This window comes from Aotus nancymaae, unplaced genomic scaffold (assembly GCF_030222135.1).
Source record: "Aotus nancymaae isolate 86718 unplaced genomic scaffold, 86718_ANA_hifiasm-v0.15.2.pri h1tg000059l, whole genome shotgun sequence".
Classification (NCBI taxonomy): Eukaryota; Metazoa; Chordata; class Mammalia; order Primates; family Aotidae; genus Aotus; species Aotus nancymaae.
The window spans coordinates 76,605,195-76,618,489 of NW_026988473.1; the positions used below are offsets into that span (position 1 = coordinate 76,605,195).

Sequence of the window (13,295 nt, forward strand, 5' to 3'; positions counted from 1 at the left end):
TCACCTGTCGACTTTGTAGTTGCTGACTTTCTGATTGGGTCTCTGAGTGGATGTCCTGTTTGTTGATGATGAAGTTATTTCTGTTTCTTAGTTTTCCTTTTAACTATCTGGCCTCTCTGCTGTAGGACTGCTGAGGTCCACTCCCGGCCCTGCTTGGCTTGCAGCAGCTGCCGAACAGTAAAGGTTGCTACCAGTTTCTTCTTCTGCTTTGTCCCAGAAGGATACCTGCAAAATGTCAGTCTGAGCTCTCCTTTATGAGGTGACTCTTTGTTTATACGGGGGTCAGGGAGCTGCTTGGGGAGACAATCTGTCCTTTATAGTAGCTCAAGTGCTGAGCTGTGAGCTCTGTTGTTCATTCAGAGCTGCTGGGCAGGTAAGTTTAAGTCTGCAGCAGCAGAACTCATAAACCCCCCTTTTTTCCAACCCCCCTTTTTTCCCCAGGTGTTCTGTCCCATGGAGCTAGGGCTTTATGAGTTTCCGCTGTGCTGCTGCCTTTTTTTTTTTTTCTTCAGGGCTGCCCTGCCCATAAGGAGGCACCCTAGGCACTCTCAGCCTGCAGAAGCTTCACTGAGCTGCTGTAGGCTCTGCCCAGCTGCCATGTGAACTTCCCTGCAGTCCTGTTTATATGGGTGTAGTTAGAACTGCCTCAGCAATGGTGGCCTGCCTCTGTAATGACGGACTGTTTCTGTAATGGCGGGTTGCCTCAGCAACGTCAGGCTGCCTCAGCTATGACGGACTGCCTCCATAGTGGTGGAGTGCCTCGGTAATGGCAGACGCCCCTCCCCCACAGAGCTGGACCATCCTCGGTTCAGCTGTGCTTGCTGTGAAACTCTCAACCCAGAGCGTTTCCAATTGCTGTTTTTTTTTTGTTTTTCTTCTTGTTTTTTGGGGGCTGGGAGCAGCCGGGCCTGATCACCTTCCTCCCTGCCTCAAAGCCTTTTGTTTCTAGTTGAAGGGTCGGCTCTCTCCCAGGTGTCCTGGTCACCTGTTGAATAGGCGCCGGGATCTGTGTGATTTCCCGTGTGGTGACCCACTGTGCTGGCTGAAACAGCAGCTCTGAGATGTGTGGTGCTTTTTTGCCCAGGAATCTCCTGGCCTGGCTCCCTGTTTCAGCTCCCCTTGCTGGCTAAGTGGGGACACAGTCCTGTTGACTTTGCACTGGGAAGTGCTGTGCCGGGGCGCAGGCAAAACAGCCACGCTGGCCAAAGCAGCCACGCTGGCGACCCGTAGGGCTCCTCCACGTGGGAATCTCCTGGTCTGTGGGCAATAAAAATCCGTCTGGAAATGTGGCGTCCACTCACCCTCTGCACTTTCACTGGGAGCTGCAATCCTGAGCTGCTCCTAACTGGCCATCTTGAATCTTCCCCCTGGAGTTTTCTTTTCTATGCATCATCAGGCTGCAAATTTTCTGAACTTTTATGCTGTTTCCCTTTTATAACTGAATATCTTTAACAGCACACAAGTCACCGTTTGAATGCTTTGCCAGATACCCTAAATTTCTTCTGCTAGATACCCTAATTCATCTCTCTCAAGTTCAAAGTTCCACAAATCTCTAGGGGAGTGGCAAAATGCCACCAGTCTCTTTTATAAAACATAACAAGAGTCACCTTTGCTACAGTTCCCAACAAGTTCCTCATCTCCATCTGAGACTACCTCAGCCTGGACCTTATTGTTCATATCACTATCAGCATTTTTTTCAAAGCCATTCAGCAAGTCTCTAGGAGGTTCCAAACTTTTCCACATTTTTCTATCTTCTTCTGAGCCCTCTAAATTCTTGCTTGTTACCTAGTTCCAAAGTTGCTTCCATATTTTCAGGTATCTTTTCAGCAACACCCCACTCTACTGGTACCAATTTACTGTATTAGTCTGTTTTCATGCTGCTGATAAAGACATACCTGAGAATAGGAAGAAAAAGTTTAATTGGACTCAAAGTTCCACATGGCTGGGGAGGCCTCAGAATCATGATGGGAGCCAAAAGGCACTTCTTACTTGACAGATGCAAGAGAAAATGAGGAAGAAGCAAAAGTGGAAACCCCTGATAAACTCATCAGATCCTGTGAGACTTATTCACTATCATGAGATTAGCACAGGAAAGACTAGCTTCCAAGATTCAATTACCTCCCCCTGGGTTCCTCCCATAACATGGGAATTCTGGTAGATACAATTTAAGTTGAGATTTTGGTGGGGACACAGCCAAACCATAATTAAATTCCTTAGAAACAGACACTGGCCATATCTTGCCAAATTCCTCTCCTTGAGGAGCAGAACTATAGCCCAGCTGTTACCCTTGAATCTGGTCCTACCTAGTCCAGGCTTGCTCTTCTATCCTTATCAGACACAACTGATATCCTAGTTTGCTTCTGTCAAAACTTTTGAAGTTATGATAGACATAGGTACACCTATATCTATATGAAAGAGCATTGATCCTGAAGCTATCTTATAATTTTTCATAATTAGCATATTCTTTAGAATTAGCCTACTCTAAAAAACGTTATTTTTAAAAAAGTATATATACACTGTTAGCTCTGAAATTGGCTTTGAGTATTAATTTTAAAAATTAACCTTCAGCTTTTAAACTTATTCCCATTTAAATAATTGAACAATTTCAGGAAATAATGATCAAGCCATGCAGAGCTGTAATAATTTTTTTTTGCCCTCACCTTTCACCACTTTAAAATGTATTTTACTTTCCTACAATTGCCAGAACTTCTCCTTGTGAGGCTGAGCTTCAGGAATTAATGGAACAAATTGACATCATGGTAAGCAACAAAAAATTGGATTGGGAAAGAAAGATGCGGGCTTTGGAGACACGATTAGATCTTCGGGATCAAGAATTGGCAAATGCACAAACTTGTTTGGATCAGAAGGGTCAAGAGGTACTGAATATATATGTTAACAAATTGATAATTCATCAGACTGTTATGTATAGTATTCTATCAGAATATGTTTTTATTATACATGCTTTTTATCAGGCATCAGCAACAACATTTATTGCTTGAAATTCTGTCAGCAAATTTTATGCTAAATGTATTATATCAAATAAGTGACAGTCAGAGCCTAAATCCATAGATATTTGCTGATGAAGACAGATATATAGTGTCAATGCCATCTATAAAAGTAAACAAACATTTAATATATGTATAAAATATTGTTTGTAAGGAAAGATGTAAGTACTTTTGCTGCTGTAGAAACAAAGAAGTAATCATCAAAACTGGACAAGGCAGAGTTCAGAAACATTTGCTTCTTCTAATATGCTAGAAAAAAATAGAATTAATACATCAATAATTGATTATAGGACAAAGGGGAAAGAGTTTGGTAAAGTGGTGTGTGTATATACCTGGGATATCCACTTAAGAGGAGTTCCCTCAGTCTCTCTAGGCTGCTCACTACCAAGCTGGTGGTCACAGAAGAGTGTATGTGTTCTCCCAGGCCTGCAAAGGAGTTCAGGAAAACCATATGCTTTATCTAACGTGGACTTTGTGTCTGTGAATTTTTCTTTTGGAAAAAGAAATGTTTAAGAGAAATGTTTGTTAATAATGTACTATAATAAAATATCATTAGTTAACTTGTTCATCAGCCATTTTTCTGCCTTTATTGACTTCTCAGTGGAACTTAGTTTCTTTGGCATAGTTAACTATATTAACATTTGGCATAGGTAACTTAGTTATTAGCATGTAGTTTTCCTGCAGTAGAGGTAGGTCATCAGACATGGCGTATGCAATAGACTATTATTCTAGCTTTTAGACGGAATATGTAAACAAGTACCTCATCTGCCTTTTAAGCAGACAAATTACATAAGCCAAATCCGTAGGAACTGCTCTTAGACAATTTTTCTTTTTAATGCATTAGTTATTATGAAAATATAACAATTATTTCATAATACCACTAAAACAAAGATCCTCTTGGAGGTAATGGAGGAAAAAAAGCTGAATTATATTGGTAGAGGTTTTGCGAGGCTAACAATGACATAGCCTCCCAAAACGATAATGCAAAGTAAATTCTAACCCTGAATTTTAAATGTGATGATGATAAGGATCTTTTGTTAAACATCCATACCGTCCTAATATGTACCTTGTGGAATAGTGCTAGAATGTTTGGTTTTTGTGAATTTAATTATTGATAGCTATTTTAAGAAGTGCAGTACAAATATTTACTCTTGGTTTGGTACAGCTGTTTTATTTGAATTGTGCTTCTCTTTTGCACATTTTCTGATTTTGTCAGGCAGAATTTAGAAAAAGCAAAATTAAATTTTATTCTTCATGCAGGTAGGGTTACTTCGACAGAAATTGGGCAGTCTGGAAAAACGTAATTTAGCAATGACTCAGAATTATGAAGGACAACTACAAAGCCTAAAGGCTCAAGTAAGGAAACTTACTATAATTTAATATCACACATTTTGATATGTTTTTGACCTATAGAGTTGTGTTAATTTTATTTAAACTAATTGTTTTTAGTATAAGCAAAAATTCTTGTATTTTAATTGTAAGCTTAGTCATGTCTTTCACTGTTTTATATGCATTGATTTTGTTACTTTTACTAGATTGTTGGATTGCTATACCTTCTGTACCTGTTAGCACAGTACTAGACAAATGGCTATTTCTCAAGAGACTTGTTGATAAATTAAATGATAATTAGCTATGTGAGCAACAACAAAAACCAAAATTATCTTTTGTGGTTATTACTATCTAATAGAGATGTTCTTAATTCTATGACAATTTACAATAGGGAAGTTTGCTATTATGAAATAGATAATTGAAAGAATAAAACTGGTCTTTATTACCTTGTTACTGGTAGGGCTGTTTCTTACATGATGTGCTCTGCATGTGTAATGAGAAGGATACAGATTTCTTTTTCACTTATCCCTGTATCCTCACACTGAGCTGACAAGCAAAATGCCTCCTTTACCACAGATAGCACGTAGAGTAGCAATCATTTGAGTATGTCAAATGTAGTAGATGCTATATCTTTGCTTAACTTAGTAAATGAATCAATGGGAAATATGGTTTGATTATGAAATTTAACTTTACAAACAAATTTTTTTGGAGGACAAATATTTCAGGTATGATAATTTAGCTAAAGGAAGCTAAAGTAGTTAATGATCCTTCTTAAGTACCTTTTAGGGATGGAATTCAGCCATTAATATGGGAATGTGAAACATTTGTTGCCACTTAACAGATGATTTTACAAGACTAGTTCTTAGTCCACCTAGACATTTTGCGTACAGTTCAAGTAACTGCCACTATATGGCAGCTTGAGTATGAAATTACATATGGTTTTTACTAGCTTAGACTCTGAGCATTTAGCATGTAAGTCAACTCAACCTTTATTTTTCTATAAAGATAAGGCTCTAAAGCAACAACGTAAATATTAAATTATTACATACTGGTCAATATTTATCAAGAGATCACAATCTGTAGTTAGTTTGAAAAAAGTACAGAAATCTAGAAATAAGTTAGGTGCCATCTCTAAGTTGTATTTAACCAGTTCAGTCACTGCTTTCTAAATCTTTTGTTTCTGTTTGGGTATTTCTTGTCTCCTGTTAAAAAGTTCTTGGTCTTGTTTACAGGGGCCAAGCAGTCATTTAATATATGAATCCTTGCTGTTTGATACTTTGCAGTTCTGTTTTATTATTTGGCTGCTGGCTGGTTTTCAGTGCTAACCAAAAAATATATTTGTCGTAATTTCACAAAAATTTGTTCTGAGTTTAGAAAATGGTGCTTAAGGCTAGGTGCGGTGGCTCAAGCCTGTAATCCCTGTAAGCACTTTGGGAGGCCAAGGTGGGCAGATCATGAGGTCAGGAGATCAAAAACATCCTAGCCAACATGGTGAAACCCCCGTCTCTACTAAAAATACAAAAAAGTAGCTGGGTGTGGTGGTGCATGCCTGTAATCCCAGCTACTTGGGAGGCTGAGGCAATAGAACTGCTTGAACCCAGGAGGTAGAGGTTGCAGTGAGCTGATATTGTACCACTGCACTCCAGCCTGGTGACAGAGTCAGATGTCTTCTCAAAAAAAAAAAAAAAGAAAGAAAGAAAAGAAAATGCTGTTTAAGCTAATGCTGGCCAGGTTAAGACTCTTCCTCCCCTCCTGGAGATTAAAGGTACACATTAGCACATTACAGGCCATGAGAAATCCTGCCTTAAACAAACTCATTTAACCTTTCAAATTCATCATGTTCCAAAGATATTGAACAATGGAACTCTTCTTATTAATTAATTATTTTTATTTTTTTGATCGAGATGAAGTCTTGCTCTGTTGCCCAAGGCTGGAGTGCAGTGGCACAATCTTGGCTCATTTCGACCTCTGCAGGCCAGGTTTAATCAAGTCTTGTGCCCCAACCTTCAGAGTAGCTGGGATTACAGGTGCGCACAACCACATCCGGCAAATTTTTGTATTTTTAGTAAAGACGAGGTTTCACCATGTCGGCCAGTCTGGTCTCAAACTCCTGACCTCAGACAATGTGCCTCTGCAAACAGGGGTTTCATGGAATACACTGGGAATGCTACATTATTGTTGAGAAACACCTATTTTCACTGCAGTTTTCGGCTTCTCTTTTTCTCTAGTTAAAAGAAAGGGAGGAAGAAAGGGAAGAAGAGCAAAAGAGAAGGAAGGAGGAAAGTAGGGAAAAATAGAGGAAAAAAAGTACTATGTACTTGATCTGGTTTGCATAAAGCTAGTAATATGCTGTTTTTCTAAGTAGAAAATGGTATTTGTGGCAAACACGCTTTTGTTGCTGCCAGCTCACTCTATAGCTTCCTCTTTTGAAATTTCTGGTTTATTTACAATTTCATTTTCCTGAAACATCTTAAGGATACACTTTGCCACACTCTGCCTTGAATAACTCAACTCTGTCAAAGCTTCTTTTTAGAAACTGCTTTCCTTTTAAAAATGAGTTTTTTTTTTCCCTTCTAACCATTATAAAACTATAATTTTAAATACATATATTTGAGGCTTATGCTTCTGGAATATATATACTCTTCCCTATCCTCCCACTAAATTGGACATCATTTATAAAACAACATAAGACTCTGACAAGTGAGAGAAGAGACAGATTGGCTAAGGACCTTGGGCCTCAAATAATAAGACAATGGTGAGTTCCCTGGGATTTGTTTTGGCCTCATATATCCCAGACTGAGTAACAGAGAAGCGGGCAACCCAGTCATGCCAATGGGTGCAAACAAACAAAAAGAGCACTAAGGAAGGCCTGCTCTCTCCAGCCAGAAGACCAGAAGAGAGAGAGAGCCTAGCAAGCTAATACACTTTTAGATAATAACCTCTCTACTCCAGCCTAGTACAACAGAAAAAAAACGAAAACAACAACAAGAAGAACAAAAACTACAGCCCCACTACCACTTACAAAGGCTTAGTGGAAAAACCTAGATTTCTGCCTTCACTAAGCTATAATAAGGTAATCCTGGCCCTCTTTCCTGGTTAGTGTCTGAGAAGACTGGGTGGAGAGCCAAGACTTTCATCATCACTAGACGTTAGCAAGGCCCTCATCAACCCATGGTGACAGTGGAGAGCTTGGACTTCTATACCTACCTGGTGGTAAGGAGGCACCCATCCCTCTCCACTCTGGGGTGGTATCATAGGAAGGCTGGTGAGGGTGGTGACAAGTTCACCCACCCCCACTATAGTATCACTGAAGGCCATGTCAGAAGAGTTACAAGGCACTCATGCCCCTTCAATTAAAGTGTATCAGTGAAACACTACTGAGGAGTCTGAACTCCCACTTCCAATCAGCAATAAAAAGGAGCACCTCCTGTTGGATACCAACTGAAGCCAAGTGAAGACCTGGACATCCACTTCCCCCTGGAAGTGATGAAGTGGCACTGCATTTTCCCTTTCAGAAATTGTCAGAGGAGAGCTGCTAAAACACAATATTTGAATAAAATTCAGAGTCTCAAAACAAAATACACAAAAATGTCCAAGTATTAATAAAAATCACTCATTATAGAAAGAACCAGGAATATCTCAACTGGAAGAAAACACACTCAACAGATGCTGAAGCCAAGATCACATACATTAGAATTATCTGATTTTGAAGCAGCTGTTATAAAAATGCTTCAATGAACTATTACAAACATGGCTTGAAATGAATGAAAAATTAGAAAGCTTTAGCAAATAAGTAAAAACATAAAGAACAGGGCCGGGCATGGTGGCTCACGCCTGTAATCCCAGCACTTTGGGAGGCCGAGGCGGGTGGATCACGAGGTCAAGAGATCGAGACCATCCTAGTCAACATGGTGAAACCCGTCTCTACTAAAAATACAAAAAATTAGCTGGGCATGGTGGCGCGTGCCTGTAATCCCAGCTACTCAGGAGGCTGAGGCAGGAGAATTGCCTGAACCCAGGAGGCGGAGGTTGCGGTGAGCCGAGATCGCGCCATTGCACTCCAGCCTGGGTAACAAGAGTGAAACTCCGTCTCAAAATAAATAAATAAATAAATAAATAAATAAAGAACAAATTAGAAATTTTAAAACTGAAAAGTATAATAACCAAATTTTAAAACTTAATGGATGGGCTTGAAAGCAGAAAGAAGAGGACAGAAGGAATAGAATCAGCCTGAAGATAGTACAATAGAAATTACCCATTCTGAACAACAGAGAGAAAGACGAATAGAAAATGAACCTTGGGGATATGTAGTATGATAACAAACAATTTAAAAAATATATCATCAGAGAACCCAGAAGAAGAGGAGAAAGATGGGGAGGATGAAAAAGCATTCAAAGAAAGAATGGCCAAAAAGTTTCAAAACTTATCAAAAAAATGTAAACCTACAGATTGAAAAGCTGACTGAACTTCAAACAGGATAAATCAAAGGAGAGCTACGTTAAGGTACATCATAGTCAAAGTTCTGAAAACCAAAAGACAAAGAAAAAAATTTTGGAAGCAGCAAGAGAGAAATGACATCTTACCTACCGGGGAAAACCAATTCTGACAGTGGTGGCTTTTTCTTTAGAAACCATGGAGGCTTTCAAGTGCTGAAAGAACAGAGCTTTCAACCCAGAATTCTATGTCTGGCAAAAATACCCTTCAGGAATGAAGGAGAAATTAAAAAATTCTCAAATGAAGGAAACTGAAAGCATTTGTTGCTGGCAGACCTACCCTAAAAGAATAGCTAAAGGAAGTTCTCTTAACAGAAAAGAAATGGTAAAGAAGGAATCTTTTTTTTTTTTTTTCTTGAGATGGAGTTTCACTCTTGTTACCCAGGCTGGAGTGCAATGGCGCTATCTCGGCTCACCGCAACCTCCGCCTCCTTGGTTCAGGCAATTCTCCTGCCTCAGCCTCCTGAGTAGCTGGGATTACAGGCACGCGCCACCATGCCCAGCTAATTTTTTGTATTAGTAGAGACGGGGTTTCACCATGTTGACCAGGATGGTCTTGATCTCTTGACCTCGTGATCCACCCGCCTCGGCCTCCCAAAGTGCTGGGATTACAGGCTTGAGCCACCGCGTCCGGCAAAAGGAATCTTAAGACATCAGTGAAGAAGTAAAAACACCAAAAAGAGTAAAAACATGGGGGGTAAATGCAATAGACTTTCTTTATCCTCTTTCATTTTCTGAATTTTTTGATAGCAAAAAAATTATAACCAGGTCTAATATGGTTTTCAATATATGTACAGGAAACACTAAGATAATTTTATTATAAATGGAACAGAGTAAAAGAACATAAAGGAAAGTAAGATTTCTATACTTTAACTGACAAGATGTCAAACACCAATAGACTGTGATAAATTATGTAAATATGGTGTAATATCTAGAGCGACCACTAAAAAAGCTCTACAAAGAGATATACTGAAAATCACTATAGATAAAATGGATTATGAGATAATGTTCATATAATTCACAAGAAGACAAGAATGTGAAAATAGAGAAACCAAAAACTAGAGAACAAACAGAAAATTTAAAAAAAGGCTTAAACCTTGACATAGCAATAATTACATTAGACAATAGAAGCCTTTACATATCAATAATTACATTAGACAAGAGAAATTCTCTAAATAAACCAATTGAAAGAGATTGACAATAAATTTAAAAATGATGGACACTTCAAATGTAACTGTATAGGCAAGTTCAAACTAAAAAGATGGAGAAATATATCATGCAAATATTAATAGAAATAAAGCAGAAATGGTGCCAAGATAATTTAATAGAGAAAGATTAGTCTCTTCTACAAATGGTGCAAGGCCAAGAGGATATCTACATGCAAAGGAACTAAGTTAGAACCCTACCTTAAACCATAGACAAAAATTAATACAAAATGGATCAAAGATTCAAATGTAAAACCTAAATCTAGAAAGCTCTTAGAAGAAAACATAGGAGTAAATCTTCATGACCTTGGATTAGGGAATTGTTTCTTACATATGGCACCAAAAGCACAAGCAACAAAAAATAGATAAAATCTGATGTCATTAACATTTTAAAACTTTTTTGCTTCCAAGGACACCATCAAGGAAGTGAAAAGACAACCCATCAATGGAGAGAAAATATTTGCAAACCATATATTCGATAAGGAACTAGTTTGTAAATATATTAATAACTAATTGGTAATAAAAAGATGACCAAATTTAAAAATGGACAAATACTTGACTAGCTATTTCTCCGAAGCAGATATACAAATGACCAATAAGCACATAAAAACTGCCTAACCAAAACCACAATATCCATTCACACCCACTAGGAGGTTGTAATAAAAAAGATAGAAAATTACAAGTGTTGGTGAGGATATGGAGACATTGGAACTCTATGCATTGTGAATGGGAATGGAAAATGGTGCACCATTTTAGAAGACAGTTTGGCTGTTCATTAAAAAGTTAAAGTTACCATAAGATCCAACAGTTCCACTCCTAAATATAATCCCCAAGAGAAAGTAAAACATATTCACACGAAATCTTTTATATAAGTGTTCACAGCAGCATTATTTATAATATCTCGAAGTGGGAAACAACCCAAATTTCTATCAGCTGATGAATGGATAAACAAAATGTAGTATATTTATGCAATGGAATATTATTCAGGTGAATTTTATAGTAGGTGAATTATGTCTCATTTTAAAATTTTGAGGAAAAAGTAGATGTGGCTACTTTAATATCAGATAAAGTAGACACCATTGTTCATAGCTTTATTTGTAGTAGCCAAAAACAGGAAAAAATCAAAATATCTCAATATATGAATGGTTAAACAAACTGTGATACAATTATACCATGGAATACTATTCAGCACTAAAAAGGAATCCACTATTGATACATGCATAGATTTCAAGGACATTAAACTCAGTGAAAAAAGTACAATCTCAAAAGGTCATGGGCTATATGATTTCTTTTTATAACAGTCTCAAAATTATAGAGATAGAAAACAAATTAGTGGTTTTCAGGGATTAGGGGTGGGGGGATGAGGGGACTAAGTGTGATTCTAAAGGGATAGCATGAGGGAGATCTTTGTGGTAACAGAATAGTTCTATATCCTGATTGTGGTTGTGGTCATATAAATCTATATGTGATAAAATGGCATAGAACTATACACATATATTGATCCAATTTCAGTTTCATGGGTTTGATGTATTGTAGTTCAATAAGATGTAAATATTGGGGGAAGTTGGGTGAAGAGAACCTGGGACCTCTGTAATAATTTTGCGATTTCCTGTGAACCTATAATTATTTTAAAATAAAATATATAAATAAGAAACATTTGAAAACAGATATGTGAGTATAGAAATTTCCTCACAAATGTTCATAAACTATGCTACTTTGAATCTATTATTTGAAGGTAGAACAGGAAATGGAAAAAAAATGCAGTTATAAAAAGAATTATCAGTAAGAAAAATATTAAATCAATTTTTATATTAAAATTTATTTAAACATATGCACATGAATAAGTGGTTTATGTTACTTGTGTCTTTAAAATTAATATATATTCTGTTTTCTTAAATAAAGTATAAGCTAGTTATTTTGTAGATTGAGTTTCTGGAATTAAAATTGTCAACACAAGATGGCACTAACTAAAAGTAAGAAAAAAACTTGTTTTTAAAAAAAATTGTGAGCTTTGCTGCATATGATTAAAACAAAACTGAACGAGCCATTTATTGAGTGAATCATTGTTTAACTGTGCAGTTAATGAAGTCTCGACTTTACATGAAAGCTGAAGTGTGTTCAGTTTCAATAATTTAGTTTTAATAACTGGTTCTGTCTTCATTAATTGAAACATTTAAACTTTACTGCACTTTCTAATCGTGATTTAAATTTTCAAAGAGGTACACAAGAAAAGAAATATAATGAAATCAGGTTAGAAATAATTGGTATAGTAAAATGTTAGCATTTTCTGTTATTTACAGTTTTCCAAACTAACAAATAGCTTTGAAAAACTGAGATTACATCAGATGAAACAAAACAAAGTTCGACGAAAAGAATTACCACAACTTAAAGAAGAAATACCCTTTGAACTGAGCAATTTGAACCTGAAATTAGAGGTGAGATATATTATTTTAGTTTCTTCATGTGTATAAATATTGATTCCTGTTGTCGTGGGCTGTTTGTCTCTAGTGTCCACAGTGGTGTCTACAGTTGTGGCAATAAACACTATTACAGACTAACTTCTCGTTGAATGTATTTTCTTAGTGCACCTTCCCTTCAGGCACTTAGTGAATTAAAACATCACTTTGATGTACACATCTTTTCTATATATCCGCAGTTTGAAGGGCACAAAAAAAAAGACAAAAAAAATGAAAAGAAACTGCAGCTATTGAGTAAAATTGAAGGACACCCCTGGAGTCAAAGTGAATATCTAATAAATCTTTTAATGGCCATTTAGCTATTAGGTACTTAAATCCCAATGGAGCCTCATCACAGCTTTTAAAACAGGGCTTAAAGTTTCACGGTTTTTTTCTTTAAATTTGGTTAAAGAATCAATTCATTTGCTCCATAGCACTTAGAATTTCTGAAGTTTTGGTCTCTAAAAAAATTCACTATGTCCTCATAACTATATACATCTACTATGTACCCACGAAAATTAAAAACAAAAACCTTTAAAAATTCACTATGTCATACATGCACTTATTCTTATCTTCTTCATTTTTCAACCTTGGAAAAAACAAACCAGCTATTTTTCTTCCCTGTGCTCTTGAGCATTCCTTCTATAAGTCATGGGACAGCAGAAAGATTCCACTATAAATTTTTCTATCATCTACTTTTACCTGGATCCCCAGAACTACTCAATTATTATTTTTGAATTGACTCCAAGTTGACCCTTAAGTTGTCCTACTTAATTTCTTTCATTTTTCTCAAGCCCTAAACCCCAG

At 37.0% G+C, this 13,295-nt stretch overlaps 1 protein-coding gene across 8 annotated transcripts in view; it reads left to right on the forward strand.

The window, feature by feature from the left end:
• The window catches only part of DEUP1 (deuterosome assembly protein 1), a 121,016-nt gene that overhangs the window by 33,157 nt on the left and 74,564 nt on the right, over nucleotides 1-13,295 (forward strand). For 6 of the 8 annotated variants that reach the window (XM_012444829.2, XM_012444828.3, XM_064365393.1 and 3 more), the window contains 3 exons: nucleotides 2,705-2,876; nucleotides 4,266-4,361; nucleotides 12,333-12,467. In XM_012444829.2, the coding sequence (XP_012300252.1) occupies nucleotides 2,705-2,876; nucleotides 4,266-4,361; nucleotides 12,333-12,467 (403 nt within the window). The remainder of the gene's footprint in view (nucleotides 1-2,704; nucleotides 2,877-4,265; nucleotides 4,362-12,332; nucleotides 12,468-13,295) is intronic. The other 2 variants (XM_021665632.2, XM_021665633.2) reach the window with 2 other exon arrangements.